The 18827-nt window shown below is 44.7% G+C and overlaps 1 protein-coding gene across 2 annotated transcripts in view; it reads left to right on the top strand.

The window, feature by feature from the left end:
- SHISAL1 (shisa like 1) overlaps window positions 1-18827 on the top strand; it is a 264536-nt gene that overhangs the window by 39097 nt on the left and 206612 nt on the right. For both annotated transcript variants that reach the window (XM_033952580.1, XM_033952581.1), the window contains exons 2-3: window positions 4609-4708; window positions 9682-9895. In XM_033952580.1, the coding sequence (XP_033808471.1) occupies window positions 4642-4708; window positions 9682-9895 (281 nt within the window). In that variant the 5' untranslated portion in view covers window positions 4609-4641. The remainder of the gene's footprint in view (window positions 1-4608; window positions 4709-9681; window positions 9896-18827) is intronic.

Consider the following 18827-nt stretch of genomic DNA (forward strand, 5'->3'; position numbering starts at 1 on the left):
TTGATTATTGTAATGCCCTTTACCTCGGTATTACCAAAACCTGTCTCTCCAGATTACAATTGGTCCAGAATACTGCTGCCAGGCTGATTTTTGGGAAGTGTAAGTTTGATAATGTGATGCCATTGCTCCTCAACCTTCACTGGCTCCCTGTGTATTTTAGAGTCCAGTTCAAGTGTTATTTTTAAAATTCTTCTTGGTATTTTTACTCCCTTAGTTCCTTTATCTTGGAATCTTTATAGATTCTCTTTTGCAAGAGGCGATAAACAACTTAAGCTTTCCTGCCCATCCAGTAAAGGTATCTAAAGAACCAAGATTTTTGGCCTCTCTCTTTCTTTCAAGTTCACACAACTTTGGAATGATCTACTTTTCTTGAGAAGTTCTGGTTCCCTTTCTTCTTTTCGTAAGGCTTTGAAAACTATTCTGTTTACTAAACATTTTGGTAAGTAATCTTTTTTGAGACCCTTTCAATATGTTTCTTTCAGCTTAATCTAACTATTGGAAACTGAGTCGAGCTCTCTTAGATTGAAGTCTCAGTATACAAAACCAAGTATTAGATTAGATATTCCAGTGGCTCAGGCCTCAATGGAAGGAAGATTCCTGGGGCTCAGGCCTCAGTGGCAGGAGAATTCCTGGGGGCTCAGGCCTCAGTGGAAGGAAGATTCCTGGGGCTTTGACCTCAGGGGAAGAAGGTTTCCTGGGGCTTAGGCCTCAGGGCAAGAAAGATTCCTGGAGCACAGGCCTCAGATGAGAGAGGCTCCTGTGACATGGACCTCAGTTGAGAAATTCTCCTGTGGCTCAGGCTTCGAGTGAAGAATATTCCTGTGGCTCAGGCCACAGTGGAAGGCCTATTCCTGTGGCTCAGGCCGCAATGGAAGGCCGATTCCTGTGGCTCAGGCCGCAATGGAAGGCCGATTCCTGTGGCTCAGGCCGCAATGGAAGGCCGATTCCTGTGGCTCAGGCCACAGTGGGAGGCCGATTCCTGGGGCTCAGGCCATGGTGGAAGGCAGATTCCTGAGTAGTAGGCCTCAGTGGAGAAAGATTCCTGAGGAGTAGGCCTCAGTTGAGCTTCGGGATATGAGCTATACGGTGTCCACCTTGGGGGGGCATCACCTGGGCTCCCAGGTCCCTTTTCCCCTCTCCCCCTGAAGAATTTGGATACTTCAGTTCCATAAACTCACTTGGGCTATGGGCATAGAGTTACAGGGGTTGCTGTTCTCTTCAGGGAGGCACCGGTATGGGGAGTATTTTTACTCCTTTCCCGCATAGGAAAGCAGAAGCTGCTTCAGCTGTAGTAGTGGACGCTCACGGGCTTGCAGCCAGGTCAGGAAGCAACAGGCGGTAGGAGGCCCTAAGGGCAGTCACTCAAGGCCCTTCCCTCCCGCCGCGGATCAGGGATCACTGCAGTTGCAGCTGACATCGCCACCGCTGTCAGCATTTCTACTCTCAGAGGAGGGACGCCGCTTCCAGCAGTACTGCCTTTGCCACCGCTAACCAGCCAACCCTAGTTGCTACTGGTGGGTTGGCCTTGGCTGGGGAGCCATTTCACTTGCGGCCTGGTGTATCTTGTTTGGTCCCAGCCAGATGGCAGTTAAGCTATGGCTAGGCTGATTGTGGGCTAGTTGAAAGCTCTCGCTATTGCTCTGAGTTATTCTTTCCACTCCTTCTGGGTTCATTCATGTGGAGGAATGGACTGGCGGTTGAATAAGCTACCTCAGTGTCTGAGGCTGTTACTGTTTCTCCTTGGGACGCTGGGACAGGCACTTGTCACTTTGTGGCCCACATACAGAGTAGTGTCTGGTTAAAAGGGGATGCCTTGCCTCCTCGGGCATTATTCTTGACTGGAGTCAACAGTGTGGCCTCCTGTGTCCTTGGGACTTGGTACTTGAGAGGGCTTCAGTCAGATGGGGAATCTTCATTTGTCATGAGTCCAGGCTGGCTGCCCTAGAACCTTCCGAGGGAAGTAGGTCTTTTTTACAACGAGACTCATGGGGTTTGCCATCAGCCAAGGACCATTGCCAGACATGTTGGTTGCATTCCACAGGAGGTTATTTGAAGCCTGGTGATTGCATTAGCAGTCTGCTTTGCACTCATACTATTTCTGGAGGGACACTCTAGTTGGGGTTTTCCACAGCATGGTGCTCTTAGGCAAGGATTGCTCCTGCTCACATGGACTAGAGCAGGGATGGGCAACTCCGGTCCTCGAGGGCCGGAATCCAGTTGGGTTTTCAGGATTTCCCCAACGAATATGCATGAGATCTGTTTGCATGCACTACTTTCAATACATATTCATTGGGGAAATCCTGAAAACCCGACTGGATTCCGACCCTCGAGGACCAGAGTTGCCCACCCCTGGGCTAGAGGGTTTACCCTCTGTATGTTCATAGGATACATACTCTCTGGGTGTCGTATCTCCTTAGACATGTGCTGCAGGGCAGGTTTTCAGTTCACTTGTTTATTTCTCTCCCTACATTTGGACTGCTTTTGTACATCCCACTAGTCTCTGGATTCATCTGCTGTTGATGACAAGGAATATAAAATTATGTCCTTACCTGATAATTTTCTTTCCTTTATTCACAGCAGATGAATCCAGAGCCCCAATCTGGTGTGGGGTTTGTCGCTCTCAGGAGCGGTTTGGGCTTGCCTTTAGACTGAAGTTGCAGTCTCAATTTTGATGCATCAGTGATTCGGGTAGCGCATGTGATCGAAGAAGTTCTATAGGTATCCTATGTCTCATATGTTTAATGTGGTTGATGTAATTTATGTGATTTACTTTTATATGATTTATTTCAACTGCTTTGAGAAGACCTATACTGATTGGCCAGGAGGATGTGCATCCAAAATATACCCTAGGTCAATTCAGTGCCCTCTATCTCCCCCTGCTGGTTGATGGACGTAATCTCACTAGTTTTTGGATTTATCTGCTGTGACTAAAGGAAAGAAAATCATCAGGTAATGACATAATTTTACCATCTGAATGCAGATCATGTCAATCGGTGTCCTCAAAGATAGTGATCTCATCAATAGCCACACTCTTATATCATGAAGGATATATTTAATTTTTTTCTCTCTCTTTTATTACATAACTCTTTCTTTCAGTTGTATATTACAATGCATTTATCTCAATTCAACTGTGACCTCAATGGCTACACTCGAAAATTATATTTCATGTAAAGTTTAAGTATCCCGTAGCCAGCCTCCTCATCAGTCACTTCTCATATATACTGTACTCATAAATAATCTTATAAATAATGCAACTTAATGCCATATATAACTTATCTTGGTTAGCAAACTGAATGGGGCTAAAAGACAACTAAATTCTTTATCCCAAGTAGCTGCCTGAAATGATAAGAGCAGTTGGAATTAACTTTTATATAAACAACCTTTTACAGATTGAAAAGCAAATGAAGTATGAATATGCTGTGATCATCTTGAATTAACAAATGAGAAATGATCCACAAGATAATTGGGTGCAAGACCATGTAGGACCTTATAACATCCAAATTTAAATATTACTCTAGCCTCAACTGGAAGCCAATGTAATTTATGATAGTAAGATGAAATATGATCTGACTTTTTTAAATTAAAAATCAGACAGCTGTATTTTGTATAACCTGCAAAGTAAATAATGTTACAGTAATCTAAAATGCTCAAAATTAAGGATTGCACCTTATTTGTCTTTCGTTCCTATCCAAATTGTATTTCTAACCCTATTTCCTTTTGTCTCCCGTCTCTCTGTCTCATTTATCCATTTTTAATATGCCAATTATTAGTTGATGTTCCTTTGTAATTTGTTTTTTTTAAGTATTAACGGTAGTGCTAATGGCATTTTTATTATGTTCATGCTATTTTTTAATATATATTGTAAACTTGCTTTGAAATTAGATAGGCGATTAAATCAAATTTTAATAAAACCTTGAAACCAGTCTGAAAGAAGAGATATCAAAATATGGTCTAATTGTTCATAATTTCCACAACATTTGAAAACTTTTCTTTAGCATCAGTATGAGAGTTCATTGAGAGATTTTGATCTAAAATGACCCTTAAAATTCTAATTGTGGCATTAATTGGGTACAGAGTTCCATTCAAGTCTAGACTCAATTCAGTTTTCTTCTTGCATGGTGTAGCATAGAAGAATTTCATTTTATTTGAATAGAGTTTTAACTGGAATTCATGCATCCATAATTCAAAAGTTGTTATTGCAGCAGAAATTAACTACATAGCTTGAGATAATGAAGAAACAATAGGAATCACAATAGTTATGCCATCTGCATAACTATAAAGTCTGACACCCAAATTAGCTAACCTAGATCCCAAAGAAACCAAATAAACATTAAAAAGTAAAGGAGAAAGAGGGGATCCCTGAGGAACACCACATGGATTACTCCATTTACTAGAAAGTATGTTACCAAATCAAATTTGATAGGTACGTAAATGCAGAAAACCTTGGAACCATCTAAATGCATTGCCAGAAATGCACATAATATCCAGATATCTGAGCAGTTGATTATGATATACAATACCTTTCATATTTGTATGCTGCAAGATCTCTTTAATGCTAAAATAAGATAATTGTATAGTATTTAGCTATTCTGTTTAATCTTTTCACAGGTGATTCTCTAATGGGTGAATGAATCCAAAACGATGACTGGTTGTGCTCTCCAGTCCACCAATGTGCTAACTGTTGTTTTCTTGTTGATATCATCAACAGGTAAATAGACAAATATATTTTTCCATGTGCCGTAGATGCAGAGTTTGAAGGGGCCCTTTTACTAAGCTGCATTAAACCGTTACGGTCTGATTCTGTAAGCAGCGCCTGCTGTGTGTCAATCACAGACAGACGCCGCTTCCAGTATCGGGGATATAGGCGCTTGGTAGACCCTAGGCGCTGGAAATTTAGACCAAAGTTTTACAGGCCTGTATTTCCGGCGCCTAGGGTCCTTGCAGAATTGCGACCAGCGGCACCTAGTGACACTGAAGTCTGGCACCAACCCTAAACACTTCTGAGCTTTGACGTCACTAGCCATTTCTAGACGCCATGGATCCAGGCACTTGTCCTGGAGGGCACCTAATTTTTAAATGTGTTTTTAAATGTTTTTTAATGGTGCAACCAATTATTGCACCAATTAAAACATTTAAGTTAGGTGTCAGCAGCACCTGCCAGCGCCTAACTTTCAATGACTTTTTGGAGCATCTGACCCTTAGTGTGAGTTTTATTTAGGATGGATGCACGCTAACAGCTAATATACGTTAAAACTGTCAGCATGGTAAAAACCCCATACTAGTTGTTTAACATAGGTTGGGTGGTTCGTGGTCATATCAGGAGCAGACTAAATGCTGCTGAAAATTAGGAGTTAGGTTCAACCAAGTGATTTAAGTGGTCAGCGGCCAGCTAAATCACTTTGAATATTGGCCGGCATGTAGTTAAGCATATGCTGGTCAATATAAAGATTATAAAGGTGATGTAATATGTTGATTACCCAAGTCAATAAATAATATAGCCAGTACAATGATAAATTTTACATTTAAGCCTGCCATTCATATGCCTAATATGTCTAATTTATGAGCCTAGTAATGAAAATCAGTGCTAAATTCCTAATTCTGCCCCTATTATCACCCTCCATTAATGCTCCTAAATTGATGAGCTTAGTGAAATTTTCAGTACAAATTTAGATACTCAGCACTAGTAAATTTTCAAAGAGGCCAGGTGGTCCTTACTGCTGTAAGTGCTAGTACACACTTACTGCACATTAAACCGGCGATTCAGCTGGGCAGGGAGGAAGGAGCCACCATCAATCTCTCCCTGCCCCACTGGAGAACCTGCCCCACTTCATTGCCATTGCCAACTCCGCTCCCAGCAAGCCCGACCTGATCTCCAGCCCTTTAAATGGCTGTCGAGTAGGTGGGCCTCTCCTTTAAACTGGCAATTCAGCTTGGCAGGGAGAAAGGAGCCATCATAAATCACTTCCTTCCCCACCGGAGAACCTGTCCCCACCTTGATGCTGATGCCAAATCCATCCCCCAGCAGGCCTGACCCGATCTCCAGCCCTTTAAAGGGCTGTTGGGCCTCTCCTTTAAACTAGCAATTCAGCTGGGCAGGGAGAAAGGAGCCACTATCAGTCTCTCCCTGCCCCCACTGGGTTCCTCTGGCAGCTTCTGGTGCCAAAACTGGTCTCTCTGCGGGGCACTTGCCAGACTCCCTCAGCTTTGGACTTTCACTCTTCTGGCTCTTCTTGTGGGGGCCACCACCGGTCCCTACACTCCCCAGCTTCTTGGGTCCCCAAGGGTCCTGGATATTTCTTCACCGGTCCCTCTGCCAGTCATCAAGCCTGAGCCCCTCCCTGGACTCCAGACTCCGGCTTCTCCTTCTACCAGGCCCTCTCATGGTTGCTCTGTTGTCTTTTCCTGGGTGCATGCACTGAGGACTCTGCCAGTCCTTCAGTTGTCTTCTCTCAGACACATGCACTGAGGACTCTTTCCCAGCCAGTCTCTCTCTGAGGACTTCTTCCAGTTCCTCAGCCACTCTCTGCGAGGACTCTCCTGTCACTCACCTCCCTGATCACTACACACATCCACCTGTTCCCCTAATGGTTGTCAAGCTTGGGGTACCCTTCTGGTCACCCCCAAGCTCTACCAAGTAGGCTAGTCTAACAGGCTTACCAAGATTTAGGTTAAAGACCAGCATTCCTCCCCTCGAGGGTTGCCTGGCTCCCAAAGAATTTTCTGTTTTTCTTAGCTGTCTGTCCTGGAGCTGTTCTTTTAGGCATCCTTTTCCACTCTTATGCAAAATAGCTCCACCCACTCCACTGCTCAGGGTCCATCTGCTGGCCAGTGACAGGAACTTCACCCTGTCACACCACTATTCCTTTCTTGGGACCTGAACTCGGTTCTGTCTGGCCTTACCAAATAATCCCCTCCCTCGCTAAACCACCTAGACAAGTTTCCCACCAAAAACCCATGACGTAAGACCACTATAGGTCCAAGTATCCTGCGGAATTCACCCCCATGCTCCCCCCACCACTTCTGCAAAAACCAAGAGTAATAATAAGAAATCCCCATAAATGTAGCAAACATGAATGTGCAAAAAGCCCCGCTGCATGGGTGGGCGAAAACAGGTATAGAGTGTCCAGAGAAGAAAAAGAGGAGGACCAGAAATGTAATAACAATAGAAAACACTAGTTACCCATCAAAAAGCAAATTATGCAAGGCTTCTAACATGTCCCCCTAGATAGGCTCAATAGTGTACACAGTCCAAATCCCCAGGTAGAAATATTCTTTAGCAAATCGAAATTAATCCAACACAAAAATACAAGCCACAGACCAAACACTCATACACAAGCAGGACCCATTATCTCCACTCCACTTCACCCAGTCCACTCCACTCCACTTCACCCACTTCCCACAGCACAGCAGATACAGACATTACAACACCCATTGACACTCACAAACCCAATTAGTCTTACCTCAATCAGAACCCCCCCTCCAAATAAAAAAGACATCCAAAAGAGTGCAAACACATAACATAGACTAGTTCTATAAAGATACAATCAGGCAGGTTATCCTGAAACAACAGACGAACTTCCACCACCCCCCAAAAAAGTCACACGAGGATCAGAGTGATGTGATTAAGGAACACTAGTATTGGTCCCTTATCAAAAGAACCATCAGATTCACAGGGAATAGAGTCCTGCTTCTAGCCGACGATCCTGCACTAACAGTCGTTAGTGCCCTTCAGCAAAACAAAACAAAAAATCAAACTGTAAACAGAAAAAATAAAAGCCCCCAATCAGTGCTGATCACAAAACAAGTCTGGTATTGACCCAGGCAATTGATCAGTCGGGCTTCTCTGATGTTGATAATTGATGCGCAAATTTCAGTGCCTCAGAGGCTGCAGTGAGAAAATGAGTCCTGCCCGTGTGTTGGACCGGCAGCAGCGCCAGATTAACAACGCAAATGGAATAGCAAGGAACAGGCTGGAGAGAATTCCTTCCTTTTAGCCAACACCACTGAGGAATAATCTTGGAAACACAGAATTTTAGTGTTCTCATAGGCCAAGGGTCCTGAGATCCTAAATGCACGCAGGATGTCTTGCTTGTGGGCTGAGTTGAGTAGTTTAAGAATAACTATATGTGCCCTCGAGCCCAGCACTCCCAATGGGCCCAGTCTATGGGCTTGTTCAATTTGCAAAGGGTCATTTGTTAACTGGAGATTCAGTGATTGCGTGAGCCAAGATTCTAAAAAGGAACGGTGCTCAATGTCCTTGACCGTCTCCGGTAACCCAATCAGATAAAGATTCAATCTGTGGGAACAGTTCTTCAGATCATCTGTCTTGGCCTCAAGATCTGTAATTTTGACCTGAAGATGGCGATGATTATCTTCCCGATGCTGCATGTGGTCCTCCACGGCTGATAAACACTGCTGGTATGTAGAAAAATCAGCGTGCAGGGTTTCTAGATGGATGTCCACCGCATCCAATTTGTCTATGATCGGCTGCAGTTTTGCAGTAAGCGGGCCCTCCAATATCATTTTCACTTCTTGTACCACCTTAGATACCCATACCAAACTAATAGATTGTGGCTGGGAAGGTTCACTGTCCGCTATTTTCTGTTCCCCAAAGTGGGCCCGATCACCACCTCGGCAGGGCAGTTTCATCGACATGAGGTGCTATCAAAATCACTTCCAAGCAGATATCCAGGATCCGAAGCAGCTACGGCACAACTGCAGCAATGTTGAAGCTCAGTCCATAGGGGGAAATAGTACAAAAATGAGAAGGAAACGTGGGAGAAAACACCACTGATGTCCACTCACCAGCATGACATCACGTGATCTGAAAATTATTCTTATATCTTCCCCCTTTTAAAGAGTTGATATGTTTCATAGGAACGTCCCCTTCTTAAACTTATCAAGAAAGTTAAGAACTCTGCAGGTGTTTAGTCAAAATGATATGTAACTATGCATCTTTTGATTTTATACAAGATAAAGGGGTCAATATTTAGCCAGCAGTGGTTAATGTTTCTTTAATGTTGACTGCTTCTGACTAACTTAGATCTGGTTAGTCAGTGCTGGGCCAAATTTGGGCAATGACACTGAAAATCCAAGTCTTTGGCAGTGCCCAGAAGCTAATCAGGTATAGCTGATATTCATGCCAAACCTGCACAATTAACTGGGCATAGTTAGGACTGCTAGGCAATATTGTCCAATATGACCAGTTAACTATGCAGGTTAACTACTAAATATCACCAGTGTCAACATAACTCCCAGTTCCATCCAGAAATGTGGAATGTTTCTGGTTGCGGCAACACAAAAATTAATGTAATATTCTAATCACTAACCTGCAGTATTAAGATGCCACAGGTTAGTATCACATGCACTAAGTTTTGCTGTGGTAAAATAGTCCATTTTATTGCAGTTTTGTAACTATCCCTATCAACTATATTAATTAATTTTATTGCAGTTTAACTAACTTTCTAAACTGATATGAGGTACCAATAGTCATTGTAAATGTTGCCACAGCTTTACTGATTATTTTCATAACCATGTAAAGTGATCTACCTTAAACAGATTGAAAGCCTGAAAAGGCAGACCAAAAATCTTAAATTAAATTCAGATAATGAAACCACATACATTTTTCAACTACTCTGTTTGCTCACCTAGACAGGTAATTTTCTCCTTTGCCTTCTACAGCATTCTCTGCACATTTTCGGGTCTGTGAGCCATACAAAGACCATAAGGACCGCTACCACTTTGGTTTTCACTGCCCACGTCTTTCTGACAATAAATCTTACATCTTTTGCTGTTACCATAACAACACAGTCTTTAAATACTGCTGCAATGAGACAGAATTTCAGAACGTTATGCAGATGAATCTCACCATGATCGTTGATGGGTACATGCACAAGTAAGTGTGTTACACCATGCATTTTAAAGCATTTTTGTAATTACATTTTCTTTTTTGCTTTGTCATTAAATGTCAGTATTATGAAGACAAGTATTCTTCTCCATATCATATTAAAACATACCAAATCAAATCATCATTGTGCTTGTTTCATTTTTACCAAATGCTGTTCTGCAAAACATAAAATATGGATTACAGCTAACCTATATGTGATGTAGCTTGTATGTCAATATATACTGTCTAGAAATAAAATGGCAAGTTTTGTAATAGTGCTTTCAAGAGTAAAATTAAAAGAGGCCTAGTGGTTTAGTGGCAGTTCAGGGGGTTTAATCTTAGGTCATCTAGGCCAACAAAAGCTAAAATATTACTGAGGTAGAATTCACATTCCATGGAAAAGAGATCACAGTCATTGCACAAAAACAGCACCCACTGAAATGATTTAGAGCCTGTGATTACAGAATTCAGTGCATGGTCCAAGACCCAAAGATTGTGTCTAAATGATCTGGGAATAGATATAAACTAGGGAATAAAATCACCAGGGAGTCAGAAATGAAAGCTCATGATACCAAATCCTATCCCTGTTTCAAACTGAGCTGGAAGCCCAAAGAGCAGGAGGAAACCAACAATTCCCCAAAACCTAAACCTAAAATTTATTGTGCACCTCTAATAATTATTCTTTAAAATTCTGCATGTTGAGGTCGATTCTTCCTCAGAACTTCTGGAAGCCTGTTGATAGATAATTCTATCAAGCAGGTTTTTCTGAATATTATAATGGAAGATATTTTGCTGCTATTCCGTATGTTTGGAAACGTTCAGGAAGAGAAGAAAACCCATAGAAATGTTAACAGAAAAAGACCAGCTAACCCATTCAGTCTGCTGATTTGTATGTGGTTATTATGCTATCAACATAGGCGCCCAGTCTTAGAGGTTTAGGGAGTCTAAAGGGCTAATTTTCAGAAAAGAAAGATGTCCAAAGATGGCATAAACCAACACTTGGCCATTTTAATTGCCAAAATGTCCGTGTGCAATTTTCAAAACTTACTTCCTAAACAATGTGCAAATTCAACAAAATATTTATCTGATGTGATCTTCCATAGTGTGTTTCATAAAAATAAGTGTCCCAATGATCAAAGGAAAGGAGGGACAGGGGAGATATGATTCAGACGTTCAAATACTTGAAGGGTTTTAACATAGAACAAAATCTTTTCCAGAGAAAGGAAAATGGTAAAACCAGAGGACATAATTTGAGGTTGAGGGGTAGTAGATTCAAGAGCAATGTTAGGAAATTCTACTTTACGGAGAGGGTGGTGGATACCTGGAATGCGCTCCCGAGAGAAGTGGTGGAGAGAAAAACGGTGACGGAGTTCAAAGAAGCGTGGGATGAACACAGAGGATCTAGAATCAGAAAATAATAATAAATATTGAACTAAGGCCAGTACTGGGCAGACTTGCATGGTCTGTGTCTGTATATGGCTGTTTGGGGGAGGATGGGCTGGGGAGGGCTTAAATGGCTGGGAGGGTGTAGTTGGCTGGAGTAGGTTTTGACGGAGATTTCGGCAGTTGGAACCCAAGCACAGTACTGGGTAGAGCTTTGGATTCTTGCCCAGAAATAGCTAAGAAGAAAAAATTAAAAAAATTTAAATTGAATCAGGTTGGGCAGACTGGATGGACCATTCGGGTTTTTATCTGCCGTCATCTACTATGTTACTATCAATAGCTGTTTGTCTAAAACTACCCACCCAGCTACACAACAAAAAATATATTTTTATAAAACACTTTACAGAACACCCTATTTTGTTTCTCTTCTTCAGGGATGGCTGCTACAATATTCCAAATGGTGGTGACAAATATGCAGCGTCTTTACTAGCTCAAAGACAAAATGGCGAACTTGCTGGCAACGGACACCACTTTCCAATTAGCAAACAGCTTGATTGTTAACCTTTGAAGTACCTGAATGTAAAAACCACTTAAACAACCTGCATTGATAGGCGGTATATAAATAACTGATAAACTAGAAAATTTGAAGTGCTTGCTAACTGGGGAAGCTATTCTCTAGACCAGTGGTCTCAAACTCGCAGCCTGGGGGCCACATGTGGCTTGCCAGGTACTATTTTGAGGCCCTCAGTATGTTTATCATAATCACAAAAGTAAAATAAAACAGTTTCTTGATTATATGTCTCTTTAGCTATAAATAATTATTATTAAGACTTGGCCAAAAGGAAAGGTTTATAAACTACAAAGAGTTTTACCTTATGCAAAACTGGCATTTCTTTAATAATAATAACTTTATTCTTGTATACCGCATTACCATGGAAGTTCTATGCGGTTAACAGATGAAGAGACTGTACATTTACAGTGAAGTTACAATTTCGTTAATATTACATTTACATTTTAGACGATACATTTTCAGTCATGTTACATTTACATTTTAGACGATAAATTTACGGTGAAGTTATTTTTTTTGCAGCTAGGTTATATATTCGGAGTAGTTACATTTGCTATAAGTTACATACAGCGGTGTTACAAATGGCAGTGCTACATACGGCGGTAAAGAGTCTGGGGGTGAGTCGAGGTCAGAGGAGGAGGAAGGAGGAGGGAGGATAAATCAGAGGAATTTGTCAAAAAGGTAGGTTTTAATTAACTTCCTGAATGTTTGATAGTGGGGGAATTGGAGATGAGAGTTGAGAGGCATTTGTTCCATTTGCCCGCTTGGAATGCTAGGGATCTGTCAAGGAATTTCTTGTAGTGGCAGCCCTTCAGGGAGGGAAAGGAAAACAGGTAGGTGTTTCGAGTACGAGAGGGGCCAGCAATTTCAAGTTGCTAAGATAGGTAAATTGGTGAAGAGCCTGCTAAGATTTTGAAGCAGAGGCAAGCGAATTTAAAGATGATTCTTGCCTCCACCGGCAGCCAGTGGAGTTTAGTGTAATAGGGGCTAACGTGGTCATATTTTTTGAGGCCGAAAATGAGGCGGACAGCAGCATTTTGTACTATTCTTAAACGTTTGATGGTGTTTTTATAGGCTCCCAGGTATATGATATTACAGTAGTCCAGTATGCTTAAGATTAATGATTGGACCAGTAAACGGAAGGAGCGGTGGTCGAAGTGGCGTTTGATGGTGCGAAGTTTCCAGAGAGAGCAGAAGCATTTTTTGACCTGGGCACTGGTATGATCTTCGAAGGTCAAGCATCTATCTAGGATGACTCCTAGTATTTTTATGGTGGGGTTGATAGGATAATCTAGGCCGTTCAGTTTCAGGGAGGTGTTTGTTATTTTATGGGTAGGGCTTGCCAGGAAGATTTTGGTTTTTTCAGTGTTCAATTTTAATTTAAATTGTGAGGTCCATAATTATTTTTTTTCTGAGGTCCTCCAAGTACCTACAAATCCAAAATGTGCAAAGGGTTTGAGTTTGCTCTAGACCAACTCCATCCTGTTTATGGGCTCCTTTTACTAAGCTGCGCTAGCGGTTTTAGCACACGCTTAGTGCATGCTAAATTGCTGCGCGCACTAGACGTTAACGCCACCACTGAGCTGGCGTTGGTTCTAGCCGCGTAGCACGGATTTAGTGCGCGCTAAAATTCTGCACGCTAAAATCACTATCACAGCTTAGTAAAAGAAGCTCTATATCTTTTTGAAGGTGTGGTCTCCAGAATTGTCCACGATATTCTATATGAGGTCTCACCAGAGTCTTATACTAGGAAAAAATCAATTCCTTTTTCCTTCTGGCCATTCCTTTTCCTATGCACCCAAGTATCCTTCTAGTTTTCATGGTCAACTTTATTTATCTGTTTGGCTTCCTTACGATCACATATGATCACACCCAAGTCCCACTTTTTTAAAAATTTTAATTTAGCTTTTGAACTTTACAAACTCGAAGAACCATCTCTGAAAGAAATTACAGAAATAATTTTAAAAAAGGAAAACAGAGAAAAATACCCAAAACTATAAGACAGAATCTTATAATAATTATAGCCCACTATTAAGAGGGAACAAGAACACACCATGAGAAGTTTCAAGTTTTTATTAAAATTTGATACAGTCGCTTATCAAGTTTCTAAGCGAGTTAACAATTTAAAATGGAAGGGTTAATAAGAAAATTAAAAAAATCGCCAATAACAATACAAATATTTAAAAAGAAAAACCAAAATAAATTAAATGGCATACTTAATATTATACAGACTAGACTAGACTTACAGGAAACGAAAGGTGGAAAGGGAGAAAATACAACTATAAAAAAGGAAAGAGAACTTTGAAGGGAAGGACATGAAGAGGGTAGAACCTGCCTATAATTTCTTTGAAAGGATTGATGTACAAAAGAATAAAAAGGGATTAGATATTAAAGGCTTCTTTAAACAGGTGGAGGGGCATAATAAAAAAAACATCAAAGTCCCCTTTTAGCCTAAGGCCCTAAACGTTGAAAGTAGAAACAGGGAAAATGTCCATTATCCAAAAAAAAAACGTCCAAAAGGAGTTTTTTTTTAATAATGGTCTGCCTCTACATTCAGCTGTTTAAACGCCCAGACCACCACTACATCTAAACTTACACCATATAATCAACCTAAAAAAAGCCTAAGTCCCAAACGCCCAAAACAAGGGCTTTTAGGCGAAGGAGGAACCAGTCCTTCGCCTAAAAGCTGGATTCTGTAACCGGTGTCTCAAAAACAACACCGGTTACAGAATCCACCCCCCCCCCAACAATCCAGGCAGGAGGGAGCCCAAGCCCTCTTGCCCTGAAGAGCCACGACCCCCCTGACAACATCGGGGCAAGAGGGAGCCCAAGCCCTCTTGCTCCGGAGAGCCGCAACCCCCCCCCCCCCCGACAACATCGGGCCAAGAGGGAGCCCAAGCACCCCTGGCCATGCGACCCCCTGGCCAGGCAACCCCCCTACCCCCACCCCCACTAAGATCCGGGCAGGAGGGATCCCAGGCCCTCCTGCCCTCGGTGCACCCCCCTCCCACAATCTCCCCCTGAACCCCCGATCGGCCCCCCCCACCCGCTAACCCCCTCCCCATACCTGTAGATACATTGGACGGACGGACGGGATGCAAGCCTGGCCGGCCGGCAGGCCCACCATCCGATTCTGGTTGTCCCAGGCGCCTCAGGCCCCACCTGTGGGCGTGGTTTGAGGCACATGGGCCAATCAGGCCCTAAGGCCCGCCATTCAACGAATGGCTTGGGACCCGTCTGTCCGGCCAACGTACCTATAGGTATGGGGAGGGGGGTTAGGGATGGTGGGTTGAGGGTTCAGCAGGGGGTCATGGGGTCGGCAGGTGGGGGGCCAATTGGGGGTTTGGGGGGGCGATCATGGGAGGAGGGGTGCACCAAGGGCAGAAAGGCCTAGGATCCCTCCTGCCCGTATCTTAGTGGGAGTGGGGGGTAGTGGGGTTGCCTGGCCAGGAGGGCTTGGGCTCCCTCCTGGCTCGATGTTGTCGGGGGGTCACGGCTCTCAGGGGTAAGAGGGCTTGGGCTCCCTTGAGCCCTGATGTTGTCAGGGGGGTCACAGCTCTCCGGGGCAGGAGGGCTTGGGCTCCCTCCTGCCCAATCTTTTTGAGGGGGGTGATTGCATGGCGGCAGGGGAGATAGCCAATCTCTCCTGCCTCGATAACGATCCGAAGTGCCGCGGTTGACAGCATTTTGGGATCATTATCACGGCAGTAAAAATTGACTATCTCCCCTGCCGCGATGCGATCACCCCTCTACCCAAACTGCCACAAACCGTAGCAGGAGAGATTAGGCATCTCTTCTGCCGCGGGTCGCTGCAGTTCGGGTAGAGGGGTGGTCGCCATCGCGGCAAGGGAGATGAGCTATCTCTCCTGCCGTGATGATTGCTGTGGGTGGGTGGGGAGGTTGCCGGGCCACTGAGCTGATCGCGGCAGCCGCCATCAGCTCAGTGGGCCCTTTTTTGGCACTTATACCTTTTTTGACTTGGTCTAAGTCAAAACGTATAATTGCCGACTAAGCAACTTGTCAAAATGTTTGGTTATACCTGCTGTACACCTAGGTCTAGGTTGGCCCACCTCCCGCCCTTTCCCCTCCTCTAAAAACGCCTCTTTTCACTCTATGCGTTTAGAGGCAGGGGAAAGGCCTAAGCTGGTTTTAGATATGTCTAAAACCAGCTTTGATTATGTGTAAGGTGACCATACGTCCCGTTTTGAATGGGACAGTCCCATTTTCAGATCCTCTGTCCCGTTGTCCCCATTCACAGCTTCAGGACGCTGAAATGTCCCATTTTCAGAAAGGGCTTCATGAAGCTGTGAGTGGGGAAAATGGGACAGGGGATCACAGCCTGGATTTGGCAGCGGCAGCATCATCTCTCAGGCCCCGCTGACCCTCCAATCTCTCCCTTCCTGCCGACCTTCCCAGTGAGATGACCGAGCAACAAACCTCCCTCCAGCAGCATTGGCAGCTGCAGCATGCTAAACAGGCTTTCTCCTGCCATTGAGTCCCTCTGCCGCATCACTGATGACATCATCAATGACATCCTGAAATCAATCATGTACAAAGGAGAGAAGGGGCACAGGATAGTTTATGGAAGGAGCGTAGAAAGAAGGAAGATGCCATATGGAAGAGAAAGAGAGAGGGTGGATAATGGATGGAAAGAGCAGAGAGGTCAGTGAATGGAAAGGGCGGGACAGAGGGTGAACAGTAGATGGAAGGGGTAGAGAGAGGGAAAAAGACATTGAATGAAGTGTGGGATAGAGGAGGGACAGCCGCTGAATGGAAGTGTGAGGGACAGGGGGAGCAGATGCTGGAAGGAAGTGGGGAGGAGAAAGAAAACAGGGCACATGCAGGATTGAGGGAAGAGGATAGAGTTAGTTACTGGAAGGGGTGAGGGAAAGAGGTGGCAAGCTATAGGTAGACACAGTGAAAGAGGGAAATTGAGGACTGAATAGTAAAAAAGAAAAAAAGACAGAGGCAGAAAATAAATTGAGAAGGAAGACCAGGGAAGAACAGGAGGAAGGGAGCTGAGAGAGAGATACCAGAGCAGGGGGGAAAGAGAGGAGACCTGGAAGGAGGAAACAAGGAAGGAGACAGATACTAGATCTGAGGGGAAAAAAGGAGGAGAGAGATATGCTAAAATCTGCTGGGAGGGAAAGAGGGAGGAAGGAAAGAAGGAGAGAAAGAGGCAGAGAAAGGGGGGGTTGTAAGCACATTAGAAAGACTACAGAGAAAAAGGCTTGGACAGGAGGCAGATGGAGGACTATGGGAGGTTCAGACAGAGGGGGAGAGAGGGAGACCTGGAACAAAGGTAGAAAGGAGAACTGACAATGGATCTGGGGAGGGTAACAGAGGGAAAAGAGAGAGAGACCTGGACCCAAAGGGGATGGGGCTGGATTGTGAAAGAAATGTTGGATGCATAAGAAAGAAGGAAAGAAAGATTGGATGCACAGTCAGAAGGAAGTGCAACCAGAGACTCATGAAATCACCAGACAACAAAGGTAGGAAAAATGATTTTATTATCAATTTAGTGATCAAAATGTGTCTGTTTTGAGAATTTATATCTGCTGAATATATTTTGCACTATATTTGTATATTTTTCTATAGTTATTGAGGTGACATTGCGTATTTTAAAGAAATCTGCCTTGACATCTTTGAAAAAACCATGAAAATCGTAAATGATAATGAACATTTTCTCTGTGTGTGCTTTGTGTTTTTTTATATTTTATGTTTACCATTAAGAATTAATAAGATATTGTGTGTACATGAAAATGAATGGAAGAAATTGGGGGTGGGCTAGGGCGGGGCTGGGTGGGGCTAAAGTGGGATTGGGGGTGGGACTGAATATTAATAGATGTCCTGTTTTGATGAAAAAAATAAATGGTCACATTAGTTTTGGGTACTGGGACAATCAGGCTTTTTGATCGTCCAAGTACCGTATACCCGTGTAAAACGCGCACACGGGTATAGCGCGCGAAAAACACAAATTTATGTACAGAAATTTTTATATACCGCGCGTGCTGCCCGACTCTCCTTTCGCCCGCCCCGACTCTCCTCTCCCCCTTGAAGTCCTGTCCCCACCCTGAAAGCCTGATGCCCCCCCGACGTCCGATTCACACCCCCCCCGCAGGACCACTCGCACCCCCACCCTGAAGGACCGCTCGCACGCACTCCCACCCGCACCCCCACCCTGAAGGACCGCTCGCACCCCCACAGCCTCCCAAACCCCCCCCCCATCATGTAGAAGCTCCTACCGGTGTCCTGCTGCTTCCTCTTGGCGGTCCCGACTCCCCGACACGATTGGGGCAACAGGGAGCTCAAGCCCTCTTGCCCCAGCCAACCGCGGCACCCCCGACACGATCGGGGCAAAAGGGAGCCCAAACTCTCTTGCCCCGCCGACTCCCCAACTCCCCGACAATATCGGGCCAGGAGGGAGTCCAAGTCCTCCTGGCCCTGGCGACCCCCCCCACTAGTTGTTCAGGCCAGGAGGGAGCCCAAACCCTCCTGGCCACGGCGACCCCCTACCCCCACCCCGCACTACATTATGGGCAGGAGGGATCCAAGGCCCCCCTGCCCTCGACGCAAACCCCCCTCCCCCCAACGACCGCCCCCCCAAGAACCTCCGACCGCCCCCCCAGCCGACCCGCGACCCCCCTTCCCCGTACCTTTGTGTAGTTGGCCGGACAGACGGGAGCCAAACCCGCCTGTCCGGCAGGCAGCCAACGACAGAATGAGGCCGGATTGGCCCATCCGTCACAAAGCTCCGCCTACTGGTGGGGCCTAAGGCGCCTGGGCCAATCAGAATAGGCCCGGGAGCCTTAGGTCACACCTGGGGGCGGGGCCTGAGGCACATTGGCCCAACCCGACCATGTGCCCATGGCCCCACCCCCAGGAGGGACCTAAGGCTCCCGGGCCTATTCTGATTGGCCCAGGCGCCTTAGGCCCCACCAGTAGGCGGAGCTTTGGGACGGATGGGCCAATCCGGCCTCATTCCGTCGT

Source organism: Geotrypetes seraphini, chromosome 7 (genome assembly GCF_902459505.1).
Source record: "Geotrypetes seraphini chromosome 7, aGeoSer1.1, whole genome shotgun sequence".
NCBI classification, from domain to species: domain Eukaryota; kingdom Metazoa; phylum Chordata; class Amphibia; order Gymnophiona; family Dermophiidae; genus Geotrypetes; species Geotrypetes seraphini.